This window comes from Columba livia, chromosome 1 (assembly GCF_036013475.1).
Source record: "Columba livia isolate bColLiv1 breed racing homer chromosome 1, bColLiv1.pat.W.v2, whole genome shotgun sequence".
Classification (NCBI taxonomy): domain Eukaryota; kingdom Metazoa; phylum Chordata; class Aves; order Columbiformes; family Columbidae; genus Columba; species Columba livia.
In genome coordinates, this window is record NC_088602.1 from 21,799,133 (window position 1) to 21,814,331 (window position 15,199).

A 15,199-nucleotide genomic window follows, 5' to 3' on the forward strand; every position below is an offset into this window, starting at 1 on the left:
GTTTGCAATAACACAGATTCAGCTGTCATACAAGAAACCCTTGTGTAAGAAACCTATAGAATTTTGAACAGATATTATTATTAAGCAGCAAACCTATTTGGCAGCTTTTTGGAGCCTTCACTTCCTACTGAAGTGGTGCAGTAGGGAATTAAACAAAACCGATTTCTTCTAGGGGCACCTGTACTCTGGATACAGTAAGGTATGAGAAAACGGAATGAGAATTCTTAGACTGTAATTTGTCAGTGTTAGAAAAGCTGAACATCCTAAATTTTGGCAATAGCAAATAAGTATATTTAACACAGTTATAATTTAAGAGTGTTAAAGCCAAGAGCACTCCTACCAGTAAGGTCAAACCAACTCTTTCTACACAGCGGATTTTCAAGTTTATATTTTGGCTACACTAAATCACGGTAAGTAGAAGTTAAGTGCACAGACTTTCAGCTGGTACACAAAATAAATAGAACAAAAGGCACTAAGACTTTTCTAATTGGCATTTTGGCAAACCACAGTCCCACAGATCCTCAACTGAATTGGGAAATCCAAGTCTGCAGTTCACGGGGGCACAGAGCAGCGTGGTTTGGTGATGTGGACAGACCCTGTTCACTCCCTGGAGAGCTGGTCGCATCCAGCCCCGCTCAAGAAACAACTGAAGTGGGTCTAATTCTCAGTTCAGATTAAACATTTCTTACAGACCCTCCACCCAAGAGAGTTTTGCCTTCTTTTGACTGGACTGCAAATAGCTGAGCTCAGGCAGAGAAGGGTGCTGAAAAGGCAGCCTCTGCATTCACCCATTTCGTCCTTATGTTCTGCTACAAGCATCTATCCTGTTCTAAATCCAGCTCCTGAAGGAAGACATGGAACAATCATTAGTAAAGTACTAAAATATCTTTGCACAGGCAGTGGCTTAGCACTAGAGATCAAGTAAAATGCAGGCAATACCAAGAGCCTCCAAGAAAATAATTTATCTTTTTTGCAGCCATATGAATATCTAACAATGTAGTTCTACTCTGCTCTGAAGATCAACCTCTACAGCTTGAGCTGGTTAAAATCAACAGGAAATTACAAATCACTCTTATGACAATACCTATTGACAAAAAGGCATGGGAGAAAAACATAAAAGTTCTTTTGTTTAAATTTATCAGTGCTACTGATCTGGCTCAAAGACTGTGTTGAGATCATACGTCTCAAGCCAAGTGGATTTGGCACCAGGAAAACATTGTCAAAATTAGATTAAATTGAAAGAATGATAAAAAACAGATCACTTATTTTTCAAAAAGCACCTTTAGGATTCTAGAATTTAAGATTTCAGGGAACTAAAATTAGACTCCAGAGGGTTTTTCAAAGATCATCACACATCTTCAAATATTTTTTGGGGGGATGTCAGGCATACAGATACGCTGAGGTCTTGAATGTACTGATGAAGTTGTACTGTTTCAAGCAACAGAAACTATTTCTCCATTACAGTCTCATACAGCCCCTTAATAAGCAGCTGAGTGAAGAAAAAATAAAAAATGCATCAGCAGGATTATTTTACTTATCCTGAAAGATGAGCTCTCTGATAAAACCAGAATCAAACTGTGATCCTCATTCTGAAAGAAAGACCTCACAGTGCTTCAGCTAAAACTATTTTAATTGAATAACCATTCAATTTTTTACATTTAAAACACTACATGCTTTACTTCGGGTTCCACTTTTCCATCCTTTTATATTAAGTAACTTTAAGAATGTGGCATGAATTTTTCAGCATGTTTGCCATGGTGACTAAAAGAACAGAATTCCCTGTGTCCCAAAGCACGCTTAACTCCTTACTGCTGTGGAGTAACTGTGACACATTACGACTGTTTACTGTCCATGGGCTTATTCTTGTAATCATGCTAATACAATACTGCCTTTGTAATTCCATCTCTGTGAAAAATGAAGTCAGTTCAAATTTGAACAGCTGAAATACTGGCCTTTGTTCAAGAGAGCCTCCAAAGACACACAAGCTTAAAATGATTTAGCTCGACAGACCTACCACATATCTGTGCACTTCACAAACAAAATTAAACAAACAAACACAGTGATAACGAATGGTACGCATGCACTAGATTGTCTGCTCAAGCACTGTTAGGACCCCAGTTTGCTATGGCTTGAACTCATGAGCTTACCTGTGCAATTCAACTTGAGTAACTAATTAACAAAGTCCTCTCTATTCCTTTTTTTCTCAAGGGTTTTCCAGTTTGAGTTATCTTTAAGATGAAAGGACTAGGGTTGCTGCTTTCTTGGAACCAATATTTTTGTGCTGGCCACCTTTTTGAACTAAACTCACAAGACTTGCTCCTTTTGCCAGAAGAGTTTGCAAGCTTTTGTACTCAACAGCAGAACCATCCAAAATGCACAGAAAGCGGTCAGGCTTTTTATAAACTACAAGATATTTTAGACCAGATCCTCATGGCCCACATCTATATGCATAACGCATTCTCATCTGTGAAAGCCTGCCCACCAAATCTTTTTTTCTGCAATGCTACTAAAAACCAGTTTTTAACAGTGCATATGTTTTCATCATCAAAACACCACCTTTTTCCCCTCCTCCTCCCCTAAGCATAAGCGCTGACCCTCAGCACGGACTGCAGCTCAGGACCAATCCTTCTACAATTGGCTCAGAAGCTGGGACTATGCCACCAAGTTTTTTTGACATAATTATGCTCAGGAGTAATGATTAAAACAACACCACCTAACACTTCAATGCAAAAACTATAACACAGATGCAGCAATGCAAAATTACTTTTTAAAATTATCTGCACTGTGTCCTCAAGAAGCTAGGTCAGTAAAAAGCCTTTTGTCGATATCTAGCAGAGCTATGTTGGTAAGGCTGTTGCAGGAAAGATCCTTCTTGCGCACAAAAACTTGGTCTCTGTATTCATAAAAAAACCACAAAACAAACAACCTAATGGAAGTTCTCTTATAGAACAACATTTGGATGAAATGGTTTTAAAAGCTGCACATTTTAACTGTTCTATCTACCTTCCTTCCCCTTGAAAAGGGGCTAAAGTGACTTCATTTTACCTTCAAATAACTAAAAAACTGGAGAATAAAATGTTGATTCAAATTTCTATTTGCACACCAAAAGACTTAGTCAGGGAACGAGCAGAGAAAATATAAGCCCCAAAAGGATTTTTGTGAAGTTGTAAATCTAAGACAGTTGTAATTTTCTATTTGAAGTACTTTGCAACACATACACAACACATCAAAGGAATTCCTGTAACAAACACTGAATTTCAAGAACAGAAAAGACAACTTTGATCTATTTGTATTTAAATGGCATATACAGAAATCTGATATCAGATTCTTAAAACTAGCTTAGATGAACTAGCTTATGATATGTTATGATATGCTTATGATATGTTGGATAATGGTTTAAAACTGCATTCAAAATTTTTTTAAAAAGCAATTAAAAGGAAGCAGTCTAAAGCCCTCAAAAACCACACAGCAGTTTCAGGCTCTTTTTTCTCATCTTCCAGCATAATCCATGCTCGCCCCCTTCAAGACCGAATTTCTACATTAAACCTCTCTCAACTGCTGTCTGAAAGGGCAGGATTTCACCATCTATAAACAGAAGTTGTTTTTGGAAATGCCAAATAGGACACAGTGCCTGGTTCTAAGCTTTTGCACTGCAGCTAAACATGGTTTAGATTTGTTAAGCCATTCTGAAAATACAAAGCCATATATAATGTTCCATAAATCTTTTTCAGATGTTTTAGTCAAGCTCATTCTCTGAACTCATATGCAGCCAGATTAACTCCGCTATGCTTAAACACTGCACGAACTTTATAGAGAACACTAAAAAGCAGTATTTTGGTAAGTGGACACAAACATACAAATTATAAACTCTTCTGAACCAAGTATTTTTAACTCTCAGCTTTCAAGGAGACTTTCTTAGTGCAATCGACTCTGCAGAAGTAATTGTTAAAAAACAGGCAGATTTACAGAGCAAATTTTGTTGTATCTATTAAAATAGAAGTTAAGGAACATATTTTCCTAATTGTTTGATGGAGGCTAACATAATACTGAAACATACTGAATGGTTAGTATTGGATAAAAGGCTTCAGTGAAGTGTAACACTACACAATTTAAGAGGATTTGTTGGTTTTGCATTGATGGGAAGGCTATTCCTCAACCATCGCATCTGAGTACACTGAAACTTGTCCCAGTCAAAAGCACTAGAAAAAGATCTTTGGCTATTGTTGCCTGCTTCGTGTTTTTGAAATGGCTGTACAAACATAAATCATCTTCTGCTGTCGTGTATTAAAACAGCCACCAAAAGTCACCTTGTTCCAAAGAGCACTGTTTTCTAAATTTTCCACAAAAAGTAGATCCTTGCATGAGACTGGCATGGAATATCTTCATGAACAAAAGGGCTCAGAGTTTTAATGCAGAAATTCATGACTGCCAGAATCTAATCCTCATCTTAATCTAATCCTAAATAGAATAGTACGCTTTTAATCACAAAATATTTCAATCACCACCCCATGTTGTGCTAAAAATAGGAGTGTTTAAACACTGAAGATCATTTCCAATTATTTCTATGATTTGGTGCCTGAGCTTTATTTTAAGACAGACTTTAGACAGTTTGATGATGAATGACTATTTTTGTCATAACTTACCTGTAATAAAATTAAAACATTCCACATAACTTGGTTCACACAGAAGTTGTTCACCTACCACACTAAGCTTGTCTAGTGTAGAAATTACACAACCTTCATAGGAAAAAAAGATTTTAAATATGTAATTGGAACCTTGGATATAAGGATCTAGTATTTTTTTACAGATGACATTTATTTTTTCTGCAATAAGAATATTAACATTTTTTCTGAAAAATCAGAATTATAATATTAAAATTATTTCTATCTATCGTTTATTTCTACTTCAAACATTATTAACACATAACTCAAGAAAATGTTACACTGTCCCTGAATACACTTATTTCTACTTTCAGTGTGTTACATATTAATTTGCCCTACCTGTCCCGTTTTATAATGCCTTGCGAACTGGTTAACCACTCGGTAGTCATTTGCAAAGTACTCCATCAGAATTGAGGGAACTTCAGCAAAATCAGTAGCACATCTGGTTCCTAGAGGTAGAATAATTGTACACATTAGCATTTACTATTTTCATTAACACAAATAGTTAACTCTTCGCAAAAGGTTTAGCAACTTTCAGTTTGGACTTTTGGTGAACTTCAATGTTCTTTCATTTATTAAGTCAATATTTTATTTCCATAGCATTATTGTACATATTGCCAGAAAAGCTTCATTATAATCCTACACATTTTACTATAAATCAGAAAGTAAAACAAAATATTTGAACAGCTGGGTGAGGCACCTTATAAAGCTCTGGATCACACCCTTTTTAAACTAAACCAGGCTGCAACCAAACTGGCCCTACATGAAACACCAAATCCATTTAAGTGTCTTAAACCTAAATCAAACTACAATGTAAACAAAACTCTGCCTTAATCCCATTCACAGTTACAATTTTCAGCTTTGCATCTGTTTGCTGAGCCTACTTCTGCTTTATATTAACCTCGCTTTGTAGTACCAAGTCACTCATCCAAGGAACACTTGCAGATTGAAGTTCTAAGTGCAAGAGGTAATATCTTAGCAGTTAGCAACTGCAAAAAAGCACTTTCCCAAAAACCTTATTTACTCTAATCTTTACTAACACCTCACACAATGGAAGAATACCACATCACCAAATCAGAGCTGCATTTCCAATTTCTATATCAAAGTCAGGGTTGTACAGAATTGTTGCTTTAATAACGGACCCACTGGTTCATCACCTCTATCCCTGTCTGCTAAAGACAATGTCAACATTCAAAACTAGTCTTAAATGTAAGTACGGGGTTTGTTTCTACTATTCTTCCTTGAAGGCTATTTTTAAAAGTCATTCCTTTGATTTTTACAAATCTCTGATTTTTAACCTGAATTCATAATCTGTTTATACTCAATGGTTTCAGACCAGTACCGCCCTTTACTATAAATAGCATTTCCCACACAGTTTTTTACCTTCTAAATTGAGACTATACTCTCAGCCATCATTATCTGAAGGCAAAGACTTTTAGCTCTTCTCTGCACCTGCTTCAGTTTGAATTCACCTTCATACTAGACACAAAACCATGCTCCAGCATTGCATGAGGTATCACCAGTATCTTTCTTAATCACTCTAATACTTCTAATGCTGTATTCAGTCATTCATTTCTTATACAATAACCCAAATCCTTCTTTTGTGCCATCACATTTCATTAGTAGAGTTGTCTGATATTGTTTGAAAATAATTTTTAAAAAGCCTAAAACAAGGCAACACTGAAGACAAACGCCTGCAGAACTACACTGATGTTTGTCTAGCCATTTATGCTTTTTCAGTGTTCCTCAATAAAGTGACAGAATTCTTTTAATGACCATTAAAGAGACTCCTGAAAAATTACATTATCTGAAAACTAGAAAGGTAAAAGTCTGGGCAGTTATCTTGGGATAAGTTAGTCCTCCTGTAAAACAAATGTAGGTATTCTCTACTGCATGATAAACCAAAATGGAATACAAGTTGGGGGTTAAAAAAATCTATGCCCATATGCATTAAACAATCAATACATGCATATAGTAAAATGACAGATAAATTTTAAAAGAATTACATCTTAAGTTGAAAATGTACAGTGTTATCCATGTTTTAGGTCCATTAGCAGCAGAATGGGCTCCTGATTAACTGGGAATGTTAATCAGAAAAAAGGGGCAGGGGAAAGTAGGAAAGATGTCAAATACTGAGAGTGCATCTCAACTAGAATTTCAAACTTCTTGTTCCCACAATAGCCTGTAGTCATCTTTTTTTCACACCATAGTGTGGAAATGAGCCACCATAGTGCCTCGTTAGAGCAGACAAGTCCTAACAGACATCCCTGGGGATGAGCCATTTGATTGTCACACATTCCAAACCCTAAAAATAAAGGATTATCTGCAGAAACAACATGACTGACCTCCGATGCTGCTTTTGCAATGCTAGCTCTGGAGTGAAATCCCCTGGGACGCAGGACTGTCTGCAGCTAAGGCAACGCTGAAGTCACATACAGGGGCTCATGGAAAGTCAGAGCTTCAAAATTAGCCATTTCCTGCCCCTTCAGGCCATTCTGACAAGTAGATGAATACAATTCACCACCACAACAGAAGAATTCCCCCAAAGCAGTTACTTTGGGCACATAAGCACCCCTGACAGTCAAAAAGAGCAAGGCCATGTGAGTGGAAGGGATGCAGAAGAGCAGTTAACTGCCCCAAGGAGCACACAGAGCTTACACTGCAAGAGCATATACAGTGGTCATTTGCTTTAACAATGAGCAGTAGTGACATACTGACAAACAGCTCAGTCTGTCTTAAGTGGAAAACTTAAGAAAGTATGTTCTGTCACTGGGTGCAAAGTATCTGCTCATAGCACATAACTCTACCATGGATTCCCCTTTATATCATTAGCATAATACAAAAATGGTAAAACATTAAAAAAATCCTTCAGACAAGAGAGGTACCATTTCATCTGTTTGGTTGTGGGGTTTTTTTTAATAAGTAAATGTCTAATGCAAATGGGATTTCCAACACACTATTATACCAAGCTGTCTGCAGGTAAGAAAAGCAGCATGTGGAGCAGCTTTAGTCATATCACGTCTTTGAGCCACTTGCCAAACTGCAGAAGGCCACAGCAGCCTGCCAGGTGTCAGCCAATGCACCCATTGCTACTGCTTGAGAAGAAGGACTAGATGAAAAAAGGCAATATTCCTTTTCTGTGTATTCACTAAGCTGTGACTGCATATTCATTCATGTTCATTTATGTATGATAAAAAGGCCTACCTGCTTATCATGTTTGCCATTTCAATACATATTTATCAATTTTGCTTTGATCAGAATCAACTAGGTCTGGCTTTACAGATTCTCCTAAATCATTTCCAACCCAGGATTCACTGTGCTTGTACACTAGGTACAAGTTTACCTTAATTTATTTTCAACCCTCCAACTATTTCATTATTATAAACTCCACATAAGGCAAACTTGCAAGAGTGGACACCACCACTAGAACGAAGATCAGCAGAACACAAAGAAAAGTTACAAATGGCTAATTCTTATTAGGAGAAGAAAAATATTCAAGTGTTGTTTTGTTGCATTTTAGATAATGTCTGGGAATCTGATATTGTATTTCCATGTCATCAAAGATTTAGAAGTATCAACATGATTCAATCATTTCTCATTCATCCTATTTTTAAAATTTTGTTTTGTTTGTTTGTTTAATCTACTTCCTTCTTCTAGAAATTAAACATTTAAGTAAAACAAACAAAAAAATCACTATTCTAACTTTCTTACCAGTGACATGTTGGTACCGAGTTCGTCCCAGCATAGAATGCATAGCATGTCCCATTTCATGAAAGAGATTCTCCATCATGCCAGGAGTCAGTAGCGTCGGTGCGCCCCTTGTTGAATGGGGCAGACTAAGCATCAGAACAACCACAGGCAGCTGGTACTCTCCATTTTCCCTTAGCCTGCCTCCACGAACTGTGAAGTGACAATCCTTTTCAAGGTAAAAGCAAGCATATGGAGAGCCAATGTCATTATATCAATGATATTAAAACAATGATGAAATTATTCAATTAAACTATTAAATCAAACTAAACATATACTCAGTTACATCAGTTGATTTCAATGACCATAGTGTTCTTCAATAGCAGCATTTCTCCATCTTTATTATTTGCTTCATATTCACAAGGAAACTACCTTATTCCATAAAGAAAACATGTTGCTTTTAGAAAATAAACTATTATTTTTTATTTTAGAATTATCAAAACCTCTAAATTTTTCCAAAAAGTATCAGTAGCTCAAAGAAATTCAGTGATGTGCCAAATCCATAATTTATAGTTCTTCATCAGTAACTTCTTTATAAAATACACTGCATAGCACTCCTAGCACATTGTGAAATATTAGCAAAACAGAGTAATATATTAAACTAATGCAGATTTAAAGTTTGTCCACTTACCACTTCACCAAGAGTGGTAATTTGCAGATGTTTCTACAGAGTGAAGTGTCTATTGTACTGCATCATTTAGTTAATATACTGGCAGTAGGCAGCGTGAGTGAGTGATCCACAACAGTTGGAACCATCTATGGTTTTAAGTAGAATTTTGAATAAAAATGTGTTGTCATTATGACCTTTCACCTTTAGAGAGTTTTAAAATTTCAGATTTTTTTAACTTTTATAAAGTAAATAGTTCTCTAAGCAGAATTCTATGACTTCTCATAGTGGCTGACAATCTGTAGAACTAAGAGTCTGAGTTCAGCCTATCAACTGACGTTTTTTAAATGAAAGGTTACTCACAAAAATATTTTACCTAAGACTACATCTGAAGTTCCAGACTTTCCCTGTTTAAATTTAATTTATTTTAAATCAAGAGATATCTTACTAAACTAACATCGAACGCAAATGGCCCTAACACTACAGTCATTACCCAAATAAAAACTATGCTGGAGTCAGATCATAAAAGTTACCTGATGTGGTTTATCAGGTCTCTGAAAGAAGTCACAATAGATGTATCCTAGCAAACCTTCGGTTTCATGAACAACGGCCTGAAATAAAAAAAAAAGAGTATAACTTTCACAGTGAAAGTACTGATTAAGATCCGTAAATTTAAGATGGAGTATTCTAATCTGAAGATTTACGATTAATAAATGACAAATAAACTGGGAATAATTAATACAAAACCCATTGGTAATTTTGAAAAAAAAAAAGTATACAAGATTTAATGCTCACCCCTCAAACTGCAGCTGCATTTCACTCAAAACTGGTAAGTCACAGATTAGTATTAAAAGAAACACCATCTGTAGCCCCTAAATGACTTCCGAGAAGTCAACAGTAAGACAATATTATTTAACATAGAAACAGAAATAGAAAGACTAAGGAGTAATCATAAATTAACCCACTGGGTATAAAGAACATCAGCTCTTGCTGGAGGTGGAAGAGCAGTGAAGACGAGCAGGGAATACATGGAGGGAAGACAACAGAAGAACCTGGGAGCCTGTTGAGTAAACTATCGCCCAAGTTTTTATTTCCACCCTCCTCTGAAAAGAGGGCAGAAAAATAAAGACACAAAAACCAATCTCAAAGTAAAGATGACACACAGAATATAAATACAAAAATAAGGATAAGACACATGAATACTAGAATATGCACTTAGAGTATTCTAGTTGTCTACAGTCATTTGAAACTAAAAAAAAATTAAACTTCAACTAAATTTAGACAGCTAATCTGTGCTTTTGATAGGTACCCAAATAATTTTAAAACAAAATCTGATTCATGGCTCAGAGGAGCACACCACCTTGTCTAACTTCCCTTTGTCACTTCAGATGCTGGGAACAAGAATACTTACCAATTTTCGAACATCTTCAGACCAAACCTCTCCTTTCTGTGTCTGTTCAGCATAAAGAGAGATTCCTAGGAGCTGACTGAACAAAGAGTTCAAACCTTCCATGCATGCCCCAAGAGAGAAAAATGGACAGTACAAGCCAGGATCAATGTTGTACCTACAGAAATATAAAGATCCCAAAATAGTCAGTTAGCTTTGCTACATAAACTACAGTCTTCACCTCCAGGTCATAGGATGTGACAACACACACCAGCTGAGCCTCACAAGGCCCTTATTGAGCATATTTTGTTCAATATTTCAAACAGTGAAACTCAATAAGAACAGTTATGGCACAGTGACTCAGTTTTTCTTATATTCAAATTTGGATACCAAATTCAGCAGATGATGACTATGATTTTCAGAGATGTGGTGAACACATAGCTCAAACTGACCAGGGCAACACCATGGGTGCCCAAGCTGAGCCACCGGCACTCAAATGTAATTCCCATGCCAAGGCCACATCATGTGACTGATGAGAAGATGGAACTGGCTCTGGCCATGGTGTAACCACATCCTCAGCTAGGGCAGAACACCAGCCAGTAAGCACCCCTGCCTCTGCAGTCTGGTCTTCTGCTGGAGCAATAGAAACACCATGGAGACACGCATGAATCACACCTCAAGCTCTGGGTACTCTCTGAGCCATGTAGAAATTATCTGACAGCTTTGAGCCACGTGAACATTTTAGTTTGTGACCTGGAGTTCAAACATTGCCAAGCTGCTGAAGCCTAACATTGAACAATGAAGTTATGGTCAAGACACTGTAGCAAATAAGACACACATGGTGAAGAAGACATTGTGCATCTGCATGCACACGCATAAACTGAGAATGAACAAAAAACAATTATAAAGGTACTTCAAAGATTTCTGCAGCCTATATGTGGGCTCAAGCTTCCTGAGAATCTGACCCTAAAAAGTAAACAAACTGTAAGTGTATCAAGCAAACAAATGCTTTACAAACTTACAGATTCCACAAGCTGCTCAGGGTCACACAACTCTTTAGAGATGACAGCAAAATCAGAAATGGAATCTGCCTGTAGTTGTGCATGTACCCCAAATGGCAAAAATGTTCTTGCTCTCTCATTTCACATACAAAGTCCAAGCGTTAAATTATTTATACCATTTTCTGGGGTCTCATAGTAAAGACTGTTTCACTCTAGAGAATCCCAGTCTCTCCCTTCTATCTTCTTCCTTCTTTCATGCTCTTGTGATTTTGCTTCTTAATGACATGGTAACTAGTCACTGAATTTAAACACGCATCAATCAGACTGCAACAGCTGAACACCAAAGAGGAGAACCACACTATGCTAAGGCCTGTGATCAGAAGGCTTAGTGAGAGACCAGCTGTGAAAGAGCCAGCTAGTCCCCATCCACTTACCTACTCTCCCTCCCTCCTTCCCTTCCTTCCTTCTTCCCTAGCTCCCTCCCTCCCTCCCTCTCCACACAAAAGACCTAAGCCCCAAGACCACTGGGGATACTGCAATTGTCAATACGCTGCTGCTTACAACTGCAGCTCCAATTCACTACTCAGCTTCACTGCACCATAATGCGCAGCAGCAAGGGATTACTGCTCTAAGCCACGGCACTTCTTCTTAAATATGTCATTGTATTTTGTTTTCGTTTTCTAGTATCCTTTATGTTACCTTTATCACATACTCTACCAGCATTTTGCAACTATGTATCTGTCAAAAATACAGGCATACTCAGTTACAGGATTTTGCTTGTTTTCACACTACAAATGCAAGAAGCTACAGCCAAGGTATTCCATTATATTTTTAATTATACTAGAACACAGAAAGTAAAGCAGATTTTGCCTCTACCATACTGACAGAACTTCTTCAAGATGCGTAGCAACATTTAAATTCATACTCTACATGCACACACTGCAATACACACATTTTCCTTTTTACTCAAAAAGAATCTTTACACCAAAAGAAAACAAAACAAAACAACCCATATGATATCAATAACTTTAGAGTCAGGTAAAAAGACTGGAAGCATGTCTCTAAAAGAAAGCAGAGGAGAGGAGTTAATCTCCATGTAACAAGGCACAGAAATCTGGAGTAAAAAAAACACTGGAGCCCCCCAGAAGTACAGAATTACTCTATGTGTTGAATATCCTCAGATTTTTAAGTCAGTAATTCCTAAGAACTGCAGCTCCTTCAACAGTGGCACTGTTTGGAAAGCTGTAGAAGGTAAATCTCAGATGTCTCCAGACTTTCATAGTATCACCCTGTGATTGTCTTCTGCTCAGATTGCTACTATGAAAACTTAAACACACCACTAAATGTTCCAGTTCTCCTGATTCTGCTTGGAAGCTTTCCCTGCATACCGACTACAAGACATGTTAAAACGATCCTTTATTAAAAGGAAAAATAACACCTTTCAGCAGTGAATCATAACAACTTCTGTAATAGTTTAGGACTGCTTTTTGTCACATCATTTAAAAATCTTACACCATCATCCTACATAGTGCTATGAACACTAAGCTGAGTTTCCCATCTGTAATTCAAAACAATTGCTTCCTTAACTAAGGACTGACCATAAAAGAAAAGTTCACTATAAAAGTACTGTCTCAACAGAAGTTCACTGTAATGTGAAGCAGGATTTCTCCACATAAAAATTACAACATTTCAAAATTAATTAAGGCTAAGACAGTAGGTAATGATACTCTTCTTGTGCAGCTAAAAAATTACACTGAAAAAGGACAAAATTATACATTACTTTTAGTCCTAATTCAGCCTTGAGCTGAGTAGTAACCTAGAGCTAGATCTCCTCAGAGCCAATTCAGATGAGCAGCATTTATTAGTTCTGGCTCTGCCCCAAGCCTGCCCATCCCACACTTGTTTCTGCAGAGCCACTCAAATTTCCCATACCTTGGTTTAGGTTCCAGAAAGGTTTATTAATCCGGGTATAACACAAAGCCTAGCTGCAACACTATCTCAAAAACAGGGGACTAATGCAGACACAATTAAGTGGTTTATCATGGAGGTTGCATAGCCCATCTCAATCAGCACTGCCGAAGCTATACTGACCATGTGCAAAGTCCATCTAGCACCTTCACATCCTCCTCTCCCCAGACATCCAATATCATCCAGAGTCTCCCTGCCATTTCCTCCCTGTCAAGTGGGAGAATAGAGCTGATTGTAAGAGATACTTTGAGAAAGAATCCATATAATACTACTAACACACACTTCAATAAATCAAAATTTCACTCCACAAACAGCTCACAGTCATAGCAAACCATCAGATTTTCACAGCTGCAGGAAATCCAAACATGTAACTCCTACCTGTGAGTTCAGCTGCAGGAAAAGAGAATACGAAATGGTAAGAAAGTCAGTAACAGCATCCCTTAAAACACTTCATGAAATTAAGACACATTCACACAGGAAGTCATCAGGAGTAGTCAGCATGGATTCACCAAGGGCAAGTCATGCTTGACCAGCTTGATGAAACAAATTGGCCTGTCAGACAAAGAGGGAGCAGTGCACATCATCAACCTGGACTTCAGTGAGGTCTTTGAGCAGCTGTCGATGTACAGACAGATAGGGAGCTGGACTGAAAACTGGCTGAATGGCTGGACCCAGAGGGAGGTGATCAGTGGCACATCTGTTTGTAGGCCAGTGGCTAGTAGTGTACCACATGGGTCAATACGGGGTCCCATCCTGTTTAACATCTTCATTAATGACCCAGATGATGGGGCAAAGTGCACCCTCAGCACATTTGCTGAAGACATCCAACTGGCAGGAATGGCTGATACACGAGGGGGTTGTGTTGCCATCCAGAGGGACCTCAACAGGCTGGAGAAATGGGGTGAGTGGAACCTCATTAAGTTCAACAAGGAGAAGTGCAAAGTCCTGCACCTGGGGAGGAACAATCCCAGGCACCAGTATATGCTGGGGATCACCCAGAAATGAAACAGCTTGCCCCAAAAGGACCTGGGGGTCCTGGTGGACACCAAGTTGAACATAAGTCAGCAATGGGCTCTTGTTGCAAAGAAAGTGAATGGTATCCTGGGTTGCATCAGGCAAAGTATCACCAGCAGGTCAGAAAAAACTTTTTCCCTGTGAGGGTGACCAAGCACTGGCACCAGTTGTTCAGAGAGGCTGTGGAGTCTCCCTCCTTGGAGATATTGAAAAGCTGTCTGGACAAGGTCCTGGGCAACCAGCACTAAGTGGCACTGCTTGAGCAGATGACCTTGAGAGGTCCCTTTCAACGTCAACCATTCTGTGATTCTGTAAAGAGGTCATCTGGAGCCAAGGACTAAGACCACGCAGCTGCAGTATGAAATAGATTACAGCTTTATTAGAGTAGGGCGACATTTCACAGTAACTGCAAAGTATTACCACAGTTGAAATACTGGATTAACGAGTTTGCTGGAGGGCAGAGCAGAAAAACTCTGAAACTACTTTATGTTTCATTTTGTTTTTGTCAAGAATGCAAATACATACTAGCAGGAGAAAGCAGTGATATTTCTTCGTGTATAGAAGAGCTGACATCAACATATTACAGGAAGCAGCGCCTATTTCTTCCTCATTCTCAGCACTGTATGAACATGTGCATTGTCCCCATGAACTTAGTCCGTGATGAAGACAATGGGGAGAAGGCTTTCTGATAAGTATTTTGTAATAAACTGTCACTATCCAAAGTGGGAGAAAATAGTCTGTAATAGTTTTGTCTTTTGGAAAAGCACAAAACTTATCCACCCACACATGAAAATAGCAATAACAGACTATACTG

The 15,199-nt window shown here is 38.0% G+C and overlaps 1 protein-coding gene across 6 annotated transcripts in view; it reads right to left on the reverse strand.

Moving 5' to 3' along the window:
* The window catches only part of MIPEP (mitochondrial intermediate peptidase), a 77,104-nt gene that overhangs the window by 36,260 nt on the left and 25,645 nt on the right, over positions 1 to 15,199 (reverse strand). For all 6 annotated transcript variants that reach the window (XR_010469896.1, XR_010469897.1, XM_065050197.1 and 3 more), the window contains 4 exons: positions 10,427 to 10,580; positions 9,549 to 9,626; positions 8,373 to 8,577; positions 5,001 to 5,110 (listed from right to left, as the gene is read on the reverse strand). Coding sequence is in view for 4 of the 6 variants with exons in the window: in XM_065050197.1 (XP_064906269.1) it covers positions 5,001 to 5,110; positions 8,373 to 8,577; positions 9,549 to 9,626; positions 10,427 to 10,580 (547 nt within the window). In the remaining 2 variants the exon portion in view is untranslated. The remainder of the gene's footprint in view (positions 1 to 5,000; positions 5,111 to 8,372; positions 8,578 to 9,548; positions 9,627 to 10,426; positions 10,581 to 15,199) is intronic.